Raw genomic sequence first — 17,678 nt, 5'->3', positions numbered from 1 at the left:
ATGAAAATCTGCTTGCAGGTGGAATTTTAACGATTTTTTCCATTCGTTCATGATGATATTTCGCATATTGTGTGGTGAGTGGATTGAGCCGTTGTGGGATTGTATGCGTGCGGAGGAGGAGCAGGGCGCCTCATCGTGCTTTGCCATATTCTTGCCAACGCTAGTGATGGGCAATTTCATGGTGCTAAACTTGTTCTTGGCGTTGTTGCTCAACAGTTTCAATTCGGAGGAATTGAAGTCGAAAAAAGAGGTAAAGTATGCAAAATTTTCACGCACTTCCCTATAAATAAGCGTCTTAACTGTGCCGAATAAACGGTGTGCGCGTTTATTATGTGTTTTTCTTACTAAATATATATGTGTATGTTTGTGGTTCTTGTCAAAAAAAAAAATAATAATAATATTAATAAATGTAAGCAAAACCCGAAATTTTAAAACTCACTTAAATCGTTTGCCATAAAATACAAACCAAAATCTCCGTTATGCGCTAAAAATAATCACCTAACAAACCTAATTTTAAATGCAAAGAGAAAAGCAGAAAAAAATGTTTGTTAGTTTTCGATTTTTATTGGTGTTAGTGTGCAAACAATGCAAATTATTTGTATTAAATAATGTTTTTGAGTTTTTTTAAATTAAATTCCATGAATTTAAAATGTGTAAACGCTTTGCATTGATCGAATATTATTTGCTATTTGCATATATTTTTAATATAGCTGTGTGCGTGTGTGTATTTCTCTATTTTCGAACTTTGCACTTTGATGTTTTTTGTGTTCAGCTGCACAAATCATCAGTTTGAAAATTACTTTTAAATGTATTATATAGAATTTTTGTCTTTATTTATTTATATTTTTTTTTTTTGCAAAATTCGTTTATTTCCTTTGTTATACGAGTACTTATTTTTTATAATAGTTTATATTAATTTATTTTTTAAATTTAAAATTTTCACAGATGTAAATAGTTTACAACTGAGTTTTTTAATATTTAATTATGTATATTGTTTTATTTAATTTATTCATATTTTTGTTGCTCAATTTAATAGTCTTATATCATTATAACTACATTAAATTTGTTTTACTTTTTCTTATTAATATGGGAAGTACCCGTATGGGTGAAAAATAGTACCTATTCGCGATTTTTCATACGTTAAGCGTGATCCGTTTCGAAGTTCCCTACATTTTCAAAGAAAAACCACAGAAAATTCAAATTTACTGGGGAAATAAACCTTCGAGCATGTGTAGGGAACTTCGAAATGGATCAGGCTTCATCATTCAAAAGAACATACTTTGACATTTATTTTTTGAAGATTATATCTTTCACATGTTGGCCGCGGCTACGTCTCAGATGGTCCAACCGTTGAGTCCAATTTCGATGACTCGTTCGAGCATGTGCTCCAAGGTCGTTCGATGTTGTGCTCCAAGGTCTGAATAGAAGCGGGATTGTCCGCATAGACTTTAGACTTTGCATATCCACACAAGTAAAAGTCTAGCGGTGTGATATTACACGATCTTGGTGACCAATCGACCGGCCCAAAACGTGAAATTATATGCTCACCGAAGTGTTCTCTCAATAAATCCATTGAGTGATGCGATGTGTGGGAAGTGGCACCGTCTTGTTGAAACCAAAAGTCGACGAATCGCGAGCTTCAATTTGAGGCATCAAATAGTCGATTATCGTGCCGCGATAACGGTTGCCATTGAAGGTTACATTTTTGAAGAAATATAGACCAATGATTCCAGCGGCCTACAAACCACACTAAACCGTTGTTTTTCTGGATGAAATGGCAGCTTTGGAGTCTCTTCAGGTTGCTCTTTGTCCGAAATGCGGCAATTTTGCCAGAAAAGGGCCTCATCGCTGGAAAAATTTGGCTTCAAAACGTCGGATCTTCTTGGAACTTTTCTTATTAAACTATTTTTTAATTGAAATCTTGAAATAAAATCCTAAGATTGCAAAAAAAAAATATTTTATAATGAACTATTCACTATAATAATCTATAAAAACGTGCATATATTTGTCAAAATAAAATATATATATTTTTTTTAATATAAATTATTATATTTTAAATATTTTTCTTATTTTTTTCATATTACAATTTTTTTATATTTTTTTAAAGCACTTATAAACTTTTACATCTAAAAATATATATTTTTTATTCTCTTTATTTAATTGAATTTCTGTGCGAATGCCGAAGACCTAAAATATATATTTTAACATTATTATAAAAACAATAAAAAACAGCTTAAGCATACAATTGCGAACATATTATCTAATATACATACATATCTACATACTAATATATATGAATACTGTTATATACTCAAGCATTGTGCCAAATAAATACACACACACACTTTACAAAAACTTTTCAATGACAAAACAAGAATACACATGTTTACTGCCTTCTAATATTTGAGCAGTTGTTTCAATATTTTGAGTAGCAAAAAGTACAGAACTTAAAATTGGGTTTACTGATTGAAAAAGACTGTAACACAGACTATGAGTCAACATACATATGTATGTATAAAAAAATATTATTGTACTCAATTACATATTTTTTTCATTATAAGCGCTGAAATTAAATATAATGAATTGAAATATAATACTTGAATTTTGAGGTTAGAATTATTTGAAAGTATTTGTAATTGACAGCGTATGCAGGGTTGCAAATAATGCACTAAAAACAATTGTATTCTGAATTAATATGAATTAGTTTTTCTTAATTTGTAATGTCGTAGATTTTAGCTAAAAATAACTTTTTAATTTTTTTGAAATTTTTAACCCCAAAAATTTAATTAATAATAAATCAATAGAATTGGGTTTAAAAAATATTCATCCCAACCTAATAATTAAAAATTAAAAAATTAAATTATTTTGGAATTAAAACAAAAAATTTAATCCCAAATACCGAAATAAAAAAAAAAACAAATTTTATTTAAAAATTGTATTAAAAATTAAAAATAAATGGTAAATTGTATTTGATTGGAAAAAAATCGTAAGGTCGGTACGATTAATTATTAAAAATTAAAATTTTTTGTTAGAATTTAAAATTTATTACTTTTACATAATTTTTTTCTACCATTTCACCTTATTGTCTTATTTGCATTTTGTTAATTTTAATTATAGTTTTTTCCGTTAGAAAAATGTATGTAAATCAATAATTTTTTTTACTTTTTCATTCCAGCTTTTGATTTGAAGTTTTGTACTTGTTACTCCAAATAATGAATTAATTTTTTTAATTTCAAATTTTTATCATAAATTCAACAAAAAAAATCAATTTTGAACCCCAAAATCGGTATTAAAAATTTATTTTTTAATAGCAAAAAAAATATATTTTTTGATTGTTTCTATTTTTAATTTAAAAATTATTTTCTCAGTTTTTAATCAGAGATATTTGGAATCAAAAATATTATTTTAAATTTTTCATTTTCATTTAAATTTTTTTATATTAAAAATTTAAATTTTTTATATTAAATAAAATTTTTTTAGATTAAAAAAAATTAAATTAGTAAATAAAAAAATTAAAAACATTAAATTTTAAATTATTTTTTAATATGTTTTTAATTTTAAAAACATTAAATTTTAAATTATTTTTTCATATTTTTTTAATTTTTAATTTTATATAAAAATAAATTTGAAAGTCTTTCTTTTGTATTTTTTTTTTCATCTCAGCTATGAATTTGAAAAATATATTTTTTGGTTACTTCTATTTTTAATTTAAAAAATATTTTCTTATATCTGAAAAAAAAATTTTATTTTCAATTTTAAATTTTCATTTAAAATTTTTAATTTTTTAATGTTAGAAATATTTAAATTTAATTTAATTATTTTATTATAATTTAAATTTTGATTAAAATGAAAATCTTTCTTTTATAATTTTTTTCGTCCAAGCTTTTAACTTATAAAAAATGTATTTTCGGTTTCATTTATTTGTAATTTAAAAAATATCTCAGTTTTTAATCAGAAATATTTGGAATGAAAAATTGTGTTTTCAGTTTTACATTTTCATTTCAAATATTTCAGTTTTTAATTTAATTTTTTAATTATTAATTTAGTTTTGAATTAAAATTTTTAGTTTTTAAATAGCATTATAGTTTCTAATCCTATATTCGGAATTAAAAATTTAATTTTTTTAATCCCAAAATCTCCCAAAATAATAAACTAAATTTAGAAACTTAAAAAAATTAAATTTTGAAAATTTATTTTTTAATCTCAAAATCCCAAAATAAAAAAATTGTCAATTTTTAATTAAAATTTTTTTTTTTTAATCTTAAATATCTTAAAAAAAATTTAATTTAATTTTTATTCCAAAATTTTTTGATTTACATACATATTTCGCAAAACTGCATAGAATCATTTTTAATAATTATTAGACTTCCTTAATTTTTTTTTAATTAAATTTTATTTTTTTTTTAATTTAATTAAAATAGTAATATATCAAATACAACAAATTATAATATTATAAATTTGCCAAAAAATTTTATTCAAATGTTATTTTTAGTTTTAAGAAAACTTAATGAAGTCGTTATTTTTACTATTAAAATATTTTTTTATAATACAAAATTACTAACACCCATACAATTTTTTTGCTAAAAATATTTCAATAAAATTGCCTTTAAATCAAATCATTTTGTAAATGGAAATCTTCAAAATATTGAAACACCGCCAAATCACCGCTTAACAATATATACTCAATTGAAAACTAATTATTTAACATAACCTATAAATAAATATATGTATGTATTTCTATCTATTGTCTTCCTCTCTTCGACTCGTCTGTGTTTCCCCGCTCAACTGTTGATAACTTGCGAACGATCCTTCATATCTTTGTGCCTTAAAAATCTAAAAAAAAACTTAAAAAACAAACTTTCCCAAAACTGTGTTTGATCTTGATTTCTGTGTGTGTTTGCGTGCCTTAAACTGACTACTTTAAAATACAATACAATTAATTAAAATATATATTTATATATATACTTATTATAAAATACAAAACAAAAAACAATTAATTTAAAACATTCTAAAATTAAAAACTGAAAACTGCTTTTGCAAATGTAAAATATTTGCACAAAAAAAAATTTAAAAAACAAAATTAATTGTTTTTCCACTCAAATACTGTTATTAATTTCTTTGATTTTCTAATGTCATAAACGTTTTAAATAAAACTCCAAACTATGTATTTATATATAATACTACAACAACTAAAAATATGCACCACAATGTGTTCGACTAAATAATATATATGTATACATATGTGTATGTGTATGTAAAACTATGTACTGCCCGCCGCTCCGTTTGTGTTGAAATGCAACTCTGAGAAAAATTTGTACACCTTTAAACCGCAAATGTTGAAAATGATATTGCAAAACAATATTCACTTAAAAATTAAAAAAAAAAAACAATAACAATAAAATGTATATGTATGTCACAAAATAAACAGATTTTCAAAAAGAAGGTAATTTCCAGCAATATAAATTATTTAAAAAACCCACTAACCAAAAAATCAACCACTTTATATTTTTGTATAATTAATGCGCCCATAAAATAAATTAAAACTTATATATTTACTAAAAATTGCTTGCATTTTGTTGTTGCTCTTTGATTTGGTCGTACAATTTTCGAAAATTCTAAATGTTAACTGTAGTTTTCCAAACAATCAAAAGCATTTATTGTTGTTGCATGCCTAAAACCTTAAGTAGCAGTTGCAAAAATAATAAAAAAATTAACGGTAATTACCCAATTGGCGCGTTTGGTAGCTTAGCAACCCTGAAAAATTTCTAAAAAAAAAAAACCGTTAACACCCATTAGCTGTCAGTAGTAACTAGCGAAATCGCTGTCTGGAATTGGCGCCAATGCAAGCATAAAATTTAATAACTAAATTTTCAAATTTTCATGAACTTCCTAAGCTTCTCTTTCATAACCTCAAAGAAACTATAAAAAATGTTGTTTCACGCCAAAAACCTTCCTTCTCTCACTCATTCCACACTATAGGAAGTCGGCGAAGAGTCGAAATTGGCGCGCAGCATCGAGCGTGTACGCGATCTGATACGCAAGAAGCGGCAGGAGCGTAAAGAGCGCAAGGAGCGCAAATATGCGACCAAGTTTCAGCAGATTGTCATGGAGGCGCAGCAGGCGGCGGCGCAGGTGATCGAGAAGCCGAGCTTACTAACCGAGACGAAGCTGCATAGATTAAGTTATCAGGTGGGTGTTGCAACTGTTTATTTATAACACTCTTTCTAACCCTCTCTCTTCCGCTTTTTCTCACTTAAATGCGCAGGAGTCCATGAATCGTCCGGTGTCCGGCTCGGATTTCGGCTTTCAAATACCCTTGAAGGATGCATTGCACACGATCATTGATGGCGTAGAGAGTGAGCATGAGCTGTCCGAGCAACAGCAATACCAACAACAACAACAACACTTGCAATCGCCAACACAATTGCAGCAACAGCAACAACTTATGCTACTGCAACAACAGCAGCAGCAGCAGCAACAACAATTGCATCATATGCAATTACAGCAGCAAGCGCCCTCCTTCGATGGCATTACAACAACCACCAGCTCCTGCCAATTAGACAATAATAGTCGCAACGATTACAATACGCTTTATCCGCAAGCGGAACGTCGCCTGCTGCATCAAGTGTCTTCCGGTTTCGGCACCCAACACAACGATTCGCGTGATGAGCCCACATACACCGAGTCCATTGAGCTGCGTCTCATGGGCCAGTATAATTCGACTGACACCGATCCATATGCGAATGATCAGCGTAGCGGTTCGTTTATGCGTGGCGATTCACTGCAGGACACGTCGTCACGCCGCTACTGCAGCGATGAGCATGACGAGGCTTATCTGCAGTATCAGAAGTCATTGCTGACGCGTTCGCCTAGCTATCGCAAGTCATTAGATCGACTGTCGCAATCGAGCGATCAGTCGCAACGTTCACTGATACCGTCACGTAGTCTGAAATCCGATGACGACTTGCATATGGGTGTGCGACGACACTCGAGCGGTCATTCACTGAATACAATCTCGATGGAACACGAGGAGCTGCTCTCACATCAGGGTAACTTGCGTGACGAATTGCTGAACTGTGAGCATAAGGAGCTCTTTCAATTTCTGCAAGATGATGCGGACAATAGTAACAATTATTTCAGCGAAACCGTCGGTTATGGTTCGGCATATGTTGACGCCGACACCGATTCGTTGATTGTCGATGCGCGTAAAGAGGAACGCAAACCGTCGACCAGCAGCATCAAATCGAATTTAAGCTATATATCCAACTCGATAATGCAACAGATCGAGCAGCGCCGTAATGGTAGCCACCCGTCTAGCAATGGCAATGGACAGGACGAGGTCTTGCCACTGGTTGAGCATTCTGAGTTCGATAATATCATACAGAGTTTTGAGAAAGAGTTGGAGGAGATTAAACGCTCCACCACGTCGTTGGAGCGTCGGTTATCCACACTGTCAGAACCCTCGCCGGCGGCCGACGAAGCCAATAAAGCCATACTCGATCATATTGCGGTGATAACAGGCGCCTCAGAGCGTGCAGCCGCCGATGAGGTGGTACATCCATTAAATCCCTATGATAGTTATGACCTATCGACAGTGCCGCGTCGCCAGCATCCGCTGCTCACCAGCACTGATCGCAATTCGGTGAAGATCAAGCGACGCAGCCTTGAGAAGCAACGGAAGATCGACGAAGACTTTAGCATATCAAATGAAATACGCAAAATCTGTGATCAAATACATGCGCCATTTGTGACCATCGAATCGATGGCCGTGGCAGCTACGGTGACAGCGGCAGCCAAATCGCCGTTCGCACGCCATAAGAGCGATCAGTTTGCGGCACAATTTGACCGCTTCAAGCGATTATCGCTGATCGAACGTGTCGATGAAGTACCTGAAGAAGAGAAACCCATATCAACGCTGCGCATGGAGTCGGAGAAATTGCCACGCAAGTGCCTCACAACAGACGCCATCCGACTTGATAGCTTATCGCTGAAAAGCACCAATTCATATGAGAATTTGCTAATACAAAAGCAACAGCTGAGCCGTCAACAGAGTAATCAACGTGACGGCGGCTCATTGGCATCGTCCGGTGTGGCTGTACCAGCAACGCCACCAACATCGCTCAAGTCGCAGCTCGAACCGCCAACACTAGCACAAATATCCTCAATCAAGACCACGCCGCCGCTAGCGGCACTCACTGAGCACCAACAACATTACCACGCCTCGAAAATACATGACCCACCACCACCACCACTACTACCATCACAACAACCACTAATTCCGTCAGCAACAAGAACCACCATTTCCACAACTTGCACCACCACCACCACGACCATCCGCCCAAGGGCTGCCGGCGATGTGGGCGATATGCGCGCCAAACGCTTCGCCGAGCATCCTCAATCGACTCTAGACAAAGCCGCTTCCTTTCAATCCACACGCACTGAATCGCATAGTTCATGCGGTGGCGGCATTGCCGATACCAGTTCGGTACTGGCACTGGGTTATAGCGTGCCGGGTGCACGCTCATCTGCGAGCGGTGCTATGGTAACGGAGACCGCCGAACCAACACAGAAGTCGGCGTTCTCGCGGCTGACCGAAAAACCATGGCATTGTCTGGTCTCCTACGTAGACGATCTCACAGTAGGTGGGAGACGTAACTCGCAGGGAGCATACAATGATCCCATGACTTTTCCAAGTTTCGGACAATCGAAAACACCGAAAGTGCCAGACGATTGCTTCCCGCAGAAGTGTTACGATCAGTAAGTATGAGTAGATTATTTAGATTTTATTAGCTTTACTTGTACGTCTAATAAATTCATAACAAACATATTTCAAAATTTAAAATTTTCGTAGCATAAAACACGGTAAATAAAAAATTAAAAAAGGTTGCCACCTGTTGAAAAATTTTAGGTAAAAGAAATTTATTAGCTATAAAATAGAACAAATCACAGAGATTTTAAAAAGGTTGTGAACAAAATTTAGAGCGTAGTTGCCACCTGTTTATATAAATAACATAAAAAATATATATAATAATTAGTATAAATAATCGCTTAATTATAACGTGAGTACTGAACTAAGCAGCTTTAAGAAGAAGGTTTCAGCTGAAAAGGGTTGCCGTTTGTAGTGTTACCATATTTTTAAACAATTTTTTTAAATTAAATTAGTAAAATAAAATTAATTGTACAATATGTATGTAGGTATCAAATTAAATAGGTTTAAAAAAGTTTTCAGTTAAAAATAGTTGCCACCTTTTTACAAATTTGGAGCCAAAGAAATTGTTGATATAAAGAAACACTCCACAACGGGTATCATACAAAAGTGTTTAAAAGACCTTATGGTTAAAAATAAGTTTAGTAAGTTGCCACCTGTTTGAATTTGTTTTTAAAAATATTCGATTAGACAAAAAACAACAGAAATATCGGAAAGCTTTTGGATGAAAAATTAGATGGTAGTTGCTAACTACTTACATATATAACTAAAACAAAAATAATAATCATTTCAGTATGGCTATGGAACTTAGCAGATTAAAAAGGAAATAATTTTAAGAGTTGCCATACTTTTAACTAATTTTATTAAATTAAATTAGTGAAATAAAATAAACTGTTCAATATGGGTACCAAACGAAACCCATAAACTAGGTTCAAAAAAGATTTCAGTTGAACATGGTTGCCATCTGTTTATAAATTTGGTGTCAAAGAAATTGATGATATAAAGAAACACTCCAAAATGGGTATCATATAAACGAACTTGAGGAAGCTTATACTCATATTTAAAATTTTTTTTGGTAGGGTTGCCACCTTTCTAAATTTTTATTTATTAAATTTGAATTGATGATATAAGCAACACTCTAAAACGATTATAAAACAAAAGAATTTGAGAAAACTTAGGTTTAAAATTGTTATGGTAGGGTTGCCACCTGTGTAAATTTTTTATTTATTATACATATTTGAAAAGATATAATTTTAATATTTTTATGGCACTTCCCAAAACACGAAAATTGCAAACCTGCAGTAAAAATTTGTTTATATTCAAAATGTTTTAAAAAATAAAAAAATGAAATTTAAAATTATGTATATTTCTTTAAAATTATATTCTTCCTTCCTCTTCTCTCTCTCTCCACAACTTACTTTTCTCTTTTTCCGGCTCATCTACTCTTCTCTTTTCATTTCTCCACAATCTATCACCCCTGTCATATATGAAAAACAACAAAAAATCTCATTACAGCTTCTACTTTCGCTGTCCATGGTTCATGTCGTGCATGGACACGAAGAGCGCCAAACATTGGACACGCATAAGGACGGCTGTCTTGGCGGTTGTCGATACTCCAGCCTTTGAGTGGTTTGTGCTAGTGCTCATATTCGCGTCGAGCATCACACTCTGTTTCGAGGACATCTACTTGGACAGCAATAAAACGCTGAAACGTATACTCTACTGGACGAACTTCTCATTTTGTCTGATCTTTGTCGTTGAAATGGTTTTGAAATGGCTAGCGTTGGGGTTTTCCAAATATTTCACCAGTTTTTGGACGATATTGGATTTCATTATAGTCTTCGTAAGTAGAGAATTGAAGATAGTAAGAATTTATGCTGGTATTTAATGCTTTTGCTCTTTCGTTATACACAGGTATCTGTGTTCTCATTGCTCATTGAGGAGAATGAGAATCTCAAGGTTCTGCGTTCGCTACGCACATTGAGAGCTTTACGTCCATTACGTGCCATATCACGGTAAGTTAATCGGTGTGCAAACGAAGTAACCGTAAGCTTGTGTCTACAATTTTGCTTAGCAAATTAATGATGGTACATTTGTAAAGAAAGTGAAGTTCGAAATACTATATTTACATACTTTTATTGAAAATCTAATATTTTCGCTCTTAAATGTGTATTCTCTTATGCTATTAATACTATATACATACGTGCTATATACTATAGACTACTGAATTTGGCATGCTCCATGCTAATGTTGCTCAAATAAATCTATCGATGTATTTTGGTAATTGTGTAATTTTCTTTAAATCCTTAAATATTAAATTATGCATCAACTTTCTACTTTCAGATTTCAGTCTGCCTTTTTAACTTTTTACGCTAAAACATTTAACTATTACTAACATACATAACATACTATATAGTATATACTTATAAACGACACTGATTTCTTACAACGTTGTCTTTGACCAAGCTTGTATGCACATTTTTGTACCGTTATTAATTTTCAATATTCTTACATACATATGTTTGTATGTGTTTGTATTTAAAAAATTATGCTTTCCAACTTGCTTACTGTATTTTAATTGAAAAAAAAAAAAATATTATTATAAAATACAATTTGGAAGTGTTTAATACAATCTCGTCTTCTTTATGAATTTCGAATAGAAATAATAAAAAAGTAAATAATGCCACACTGAAAGTACCGTATAGCGCTCTTTTAAAACGAAAAATTCACACAAATTTATTGGCAGTAGCAGTAATGAATATATCCCGTTATTGAGTAATTGTGTAATTGAGTAATTGAAGCATACCGTTAATATGTACCGTTTACCGTACAACCTGTACCACCTACTAGGCCGCCAGTAACTAACAGTAATGTGTATTTTTGTCGAAATTCAGAAGTTGGAAATTGTGCCCAATCAGCTTGTATGTGACATGTGATTTTTTTTTTTTGAATTTGCGTACAGTTGTATTTGCACACAGAAAGTTTGAAAATTACAAAAAAAAAATATAAATAAAAAAAAAAATGGAAATAAAAAAAATTATAAAGAAATGAAGAAAAAAAAAAAAAAAAAAAAAATAAAAAAATAATTAAAAAAATAATATTAAATCAAAAAATTAAAATGCAAAAAAATTCTAATTTCTGTAAACTTTTTGTGCTGCAAACACAGAGCAATTCGTGTTACACTTTGCCTTCCGCATCGGTGTCTCGCCTAGCCAAAATTCATGTGCCCAGTTGTTGTAGTCAGTTGTTATCCTACAATATTTAATCGTTGTTATTGGCTTCAAGTCCGCACCTTGCACTTCACCTCCCGGTATATGTGTATGTCTTATTTGTACTCACTACTGCTATACGGCACAAGTCTTACATAAACATAAAACTTTTCCTCTCACCAAACACCACTTTCCCTGTCTCTTTGCTATCCTTTGATGAATTTCATAATTTTTTTGATTAGAACCAAATAATTACTAACCGATTTGTTTGCATGCTTTATTAAGTTATTGTAAAAACAGTAAATTATATTTTTTTATTTTTGGAAATCAGTTTTGAAGTGTTAAAGAAGAAAAAAGATGTACCAATAAGCAAGTTTGCTGGTTTAAGATTTCTTATCCTTTGAGTCTCGTGATCTTTTTATAGACTAGACTTTTTTATGGTATGACTATAACTGTCGGTCATCATTGAGTTATTTGTCATTGTTATTGTTTTGATCACTGATCTTATGCCAACAAATTTTCAGTCCTCGAAACACTTTTCATAAGCACGTTTCGGGATGGTCTTCAGCACCTTCTGCGAATTTTGTTTTATCTTTTCGATCGACTGAAAACAGGTTCCATGAAGCGGCACTTTCAGTTTGGGAAACAAGAAAAAATTACACGGAGCCAAATTTGGTTAATACGTTGGTTGGTCTATGGTATTCATTGCGTTTTTGGCTTTAAATTTGGTCATAATCGTACTCTTTTTGAAAAGAATCGCTACGATTCCGCTTGAGTTTGCTGTATAGCCAGAAGTCACATGGGGCTAAGGCGAATACGGTGGTATATATATATGATATTGGTTAAAAATTTGGCGAAAAACTCATAAAGAATCAATGCATTTGCTAAAGTGCATTATCGTGGTGCAAAAATCAAGAGTTGTCGGCCCATAATTCCGACCTGTTTTTACGAATAGCTTCGCGCAGATGACGCATAACACTCAAAGTACATCTTGTTGACAGTTTGGCCAGTCGGGAGGAATTCGAAGTGCGCCACACCTTGACAATCGAAAAAATCTGTAAATATAATCTTGATTTTTGACCTGATTGATCGTCTGTTAAAACGACGCTGTTTTTTGAAAAAATTTAGTGATTATGGAACCAATCGTGCTTTCACTTTCCTTAATCCCAAATATTCCAATGATGCCTGTTAGAACTCTGACTGTTAGTCATTGATTCTCAAGAACCAATTCCTTTATTTTATTAGCGAGTTGATCATCAGTTGCTGTTGATGGCCGTCCTGGTTCTGATTAGACGTAAACGCCTTCTCGACCCTCTTTGAATAATTTGAAGCAATCAAAACCACTTGCTCGCGACAATACGAAACGATTATCACCGAAGGTCTTTCTCAACATTCTGTTCCAGTTATTTATAAAACTGTGAATCAAGGTGGACTCCAAAGCAGAAATAAAAATAATATTGTTTATAGTTTACAAATACATAAAGTGTTCCAATTGTTAAAAAAGACGTGAGTCTTCAAAGTGTTCCAGTTGTTCATAAAGATATGAGTTTCCTAAATAACTATTGATTTCCAGCAATAAAATGAAAACAGGCTTGACTTTGACACAAAAAAAATTTTATTATTTTATTTTTTCGAAATTATTTCTTTAAATTTTAGTTTAAGTTAAAATTAAAGTTCTCGTTAACTGTGTGTATGTGTAAATTTCCATATTACTTGCTGTTTCTGTTCTCCAAAAGTAGCCCAATATATGTGTGTATGTATTTGAACGCCTTCCTATCCTCAGTACCAAAACAAAAAAAATAATTAAAAAAAACAAAACAACTTTCGAAAACATAAAGAGATTTACAGTTAAAAAGAAAAAAATATGTAAATATGTTAAACATGTCCCCCCATAAATCTATGAATCTGTTTCGTTTTATTTCTATTCCAGGTGGCAAGGAATGCGAATTGTAGTAAATGCTCTCATGTATGCAATACCGTCAATTTTTAATGTACTTTTAGTTTGTTTAGTCTTTTGGTTGATATTTTCCATAATGGGTGTACAATTTTTCGGTGGTAAATTTTTCAAATGCCTTGACGATGATGGTGAATTGCTGCCAGTGACGGTTAGTAAATAAATCGGACATAACCTACAAATTTAAATATGCAAACACTACACTTAGAAAAACAAAATGGCACACAGAGATACTTGAACAATGTTTAATTTTGAATTTTCGTTGCGAAAGGAGCGGAAGCGCAATGATATTTTTTGCTTTTAGTGATATAAAATATTTAATTAATATTATTGGAACTAAAAATATTTTTTTTTTATAAAATAAATATTATTATTTTTTAATTGTTTAGTTTTTATTTAAAAGTTCTGTCATAAAATATTTATTTAAAACTATTTGAAATAAAAATATTTTTTTTTAATAAATATTATTTTTATTAAAATTTTAATTTAAATTGAATTTCAAATAAATGTTATATACAAATTTTGTCATAAAATATTTAACTACAATTATTTGTAATAAAAACATTTTTTAATAAATATTATTTTTATTAAAAATTTTTATTTAAAATTATTTTAAATTTAAATGTTTCTTTTTATATATTTTTTTCAAATGTCTAGTTTTTATTTATTTAACTATAATATATAATTTTATTTAATTTAATTTCGATTTTTAAACTAAAAAATTTTATATCTCTTACTAATATTTTCCACTCTTTTCGTCTACGCCGTCGTACAGGAAGTGAACGACAGAGCCGATTGCATTAAACAAAATTACACATGGATCAATTCGAAGATCACCTTTGATCATGTCGGCATGGGCTATCTGGCGCTGCTGCAAGTGGCCACCTTCGAAGGTTGGATGGAGGTTATGGCCGATGCGGTCGATGCACGCGGCGTCGATCTGCAGCCGCAACGCGAGGCCAATCTCTACGCCTATATTTACTTTGTGATCTTCATTGTTTGCGGCTCATTCTTCACGCTCAATCTATTCATTGGAGTTATTATCGATAATTTCAATATGCTCAAGAAGAAGGTAAGTGTGACGGGTCCCTGGCGCATGACAAACAGGTTTGACATAAGCAAATTTCTAAAATTAAATATTTTCTAGTACAGATATAAGCGCAAGCATATTTATGCATATGTGTATGTACAATAAGCTATTTATATATTTACTAAATATTCTTTTTATACACTGTGAGAAATTTTTGTTTGGAAAAATTATTTGAAAATACATGAAAAATTGTTGTAAAAATTATTATTATACAGAAAGTTTATGTAACACAGAAAAGATTAAAAAAAATTATAATAATAAGAAAAAAATATATGTATATAAATAAAAAATATTACATATACAAAGAAAAAATCAAAAGAAAAATAATAATAAAAAAAAAAAAATATATAAATATAAAAATAAAAAATATATAGAAATACAAATAAAAAAATATAAAATCAAAAATATGAAAAAAAATATATAAAATTAAAACAAAAAATATAAAATTCAACAATATAAAAGATATAAAGATCAAAAATATATCAAAACTTAAAAAAACAAAATATATAAGAAAACTAAAATACCAGAAAGTACTTTTCGGCAAGTGTGGCAACTTTTACCGAAAAGTACTTTCGCTTTCACTTTTATTTTCGGTGTATAAATGTTCATACTATTAACGTGTTCTGATATGGCAAACACACTTGACTATTTATGTACACAAATACATACATATGTATGTATACACACACGCAGCCACATTTTTTTACCGTATGTGTACTTAGTATAAGTGAAAAATATGTATTGTGTTTATATGTAAATATTAAAAAAACAATTACTTTCATCGTTCCATAGTATGAAGGAGGAGTGTTGGAAATGTTTCTCACCGAATCTCAAAAACACTATTACACCGCCATGAAAAAGTTGGGACGAAAAAAACCACAGAAAGTCATTAAGCGACCAATAAATCATTTTTTAGCAATGTTTTATGATTTATCGAATTCGAGAAGGTAATGATCAAATGCTAAAAGTATGATTTATACCAAATAGTAACTACGTTCAGTTTCAGTTTTCAATGTTCAGTTCGATTTTACTTTATATTCAACTACTTAACTACATATAATACATACATTTATAAAAAAATAATTATACAACTTTTTTTATTAACTTTTTTTATTAAACAATTTCAATTTTTTAGTTTAAAATTTTACATATTTTTTCAATACGCTTTTGCATTCACAACATTTAGTTCAGAAAAGCTGCCGCTATTTGCCATAGTAATGCTCAAGTACAGTAACACCTCATTAACTACATTAACTAGCAGTGCATAATTTTCGCTTACTCGAATTTTAACAGTCTCGCTCTCTGCTAACTCGCTCTGTTAACATATTTTACTAAATACTTTGGGAACTCTGCTACAATTTAGTCTATTAAGAATTTGGAATGTTGAAATTCTGCTCAAAATTTGCTTACAAACTACTCGTAACTCAAATACTTGTTGCTCTTACGCGCGCTATCTCTGTCTCACTCTCTCTCTCTCTCTTGCTCTGTTTATTCCAATACTTAACTCTGCCACCAGCATTAAACTGATTACGTCATTAACATACTTACATACATAAATATATATATTTTTTTGATTTTTGCGAAGAAGCGTTAATGATTGCATCGAAACCGCTTATAATCTTTCAAAGTGGTTTTCTTCAATTTTTTGGTAAAAGTGTTACAATTTCGTTCATACACACATACCTACATACTACATACAAAAAGTATAAGGTTAGGCACATTCATAACTGTAAATAAACTCGTCAATTGCGATACTGCCATGTCGGCAGTGTTGCGCTCTCGCTCCAAGCATACACACGTCCACAAAACAACTTTAGCTGTCTTAATAGCTGAATGATCGTATGATTTGGTGATAAAATTATTTAAACACTTGCTTTCTTCCGCGGATCTCCGCGCGTGATGCTATTACTTGTGTTGCCATTGTTGCGGTGTATTCTACAGTTTGTAGTCTCCCCAAGCAGGGAGTGCTGTAAGCCTAGTGGAAGACCCCAAAACTAACTAGCTACTGCTATGTACTTCTTAGTACCACTATATACCTATGTATATCTAACGAATGTAGTATAAAATTTCAATATTAGTGTCGTTTGTATGTAAATTAAAGAAATTGTGCTTGTACCAACTGACTCACCCTGTAAATGTATTGCATCGATCTGGTCCTGCGTATGTAAATTTATCCTTGATGCGTTTGGTCCAATTTAAATCGAATTAAATTTTTATTTGTAGTCTCACAACTCCCTCAGTATGTTTGTATGTAACACCTTCTACGTATTCCCGGTTCAATATGGACGGTCTTAACCTTTGAACGTGTTAAGTTTGCGCACAAATCATTGTGAAAATCTCATCATCATCATTGTCTCCTTGCACTGTTGCTTGCTGTTGCCTACATCATTTTGCAATGACATCTCTTTGCTTGATAGATGTATTGTATATATGTTTATTTTATTTAATCCAGTTAAATACTTTTTTATTTCATTAATTTAATTATATTACTATTATAATACATATATTTTGCTAAAATACTAAATTTCGACCAGTTAAAATGTATAGGTTAGATTAAGTTAGTCTGGTAGGCCAATGAGCCTCGCATAAATCAGTTTTGGTCCTTTGCGATACCAGATGGAATTCAGTTATTCGGTCCGTGACGAGTAGTAATCCTTTAAGAATGTCTGCTTTGTATAGCCGAGTTTACAATTGGAGATTTCAAGTGTAGCCAGGTCC

The 17,678-nt window shown here is 31.4% G+C and overlaps 1 protein-coding gene across 3 annotated transcripts in view; it reads left to right on the top strand.

Moving 5' to 3' along the window:
- Positions 1–17,678, top strand: part of LOC126757345 (sodium channel protein 60E) — a 268,245-nt gene that overhangs the window by 229,260 nt on the left and 21,307 nt on the right. For all 3 annotated transcript variants that reach the window (XM_050471173.1, XM_050471174.1, XM_050471172.1), the window contains exons 14-21: positions 19–250; positions 5,980–6,189; positions 6,266–8,757; positions 10,223–10,550; positions 10,622–10,722; positions 13,847–14,021; positions 14,646–14,942; positions 15,753–15,907. In XM_050471173.1, coding sequence (XP_050327130.1) covers positions 19–250; positions 5,980–6,189; positions 6,266–8,757; positions 10,223–10,550; positions 10,622–10,722; positions 13,847–14,021; positions 14,646–14,942; positions 15,753–15,907 — 3,990 coding nt within the window. The remainder of the gene's footprint in view (positions 1–18; positions 251–5,979; positions 6,190–6,265; positions 8,758–10,222; positions 10,551–10,621; positions 10,723–13,846; positions 14,022–14,645; positions 14,943–15,752; positions 15,908–17,678) is intronic.

Source organism: Bactrocera neohumeralis, chromosome 4, assembly GCF_024586455.1.
Source record: "Bactrocera neohumeralis isolate Rockhampton chromosome 4, APGP_CSIRO_Bneo_wtdbg2-racon-allhic-juicebox.fasta_v2, whole genome shotgun sequence".
In the NCBI taxonomy this organism is placed as follows: Eukaryota; Metazoa; Arthropoda; class Insecta; order Diptera; family Tephritidae; genus Bactrocera; species Bactrocera neohumeralis.
Note: the sequence above shows the minus strand (reverse complement) of the source record. Positions and strands in the feature narration are given on the sequence as shown.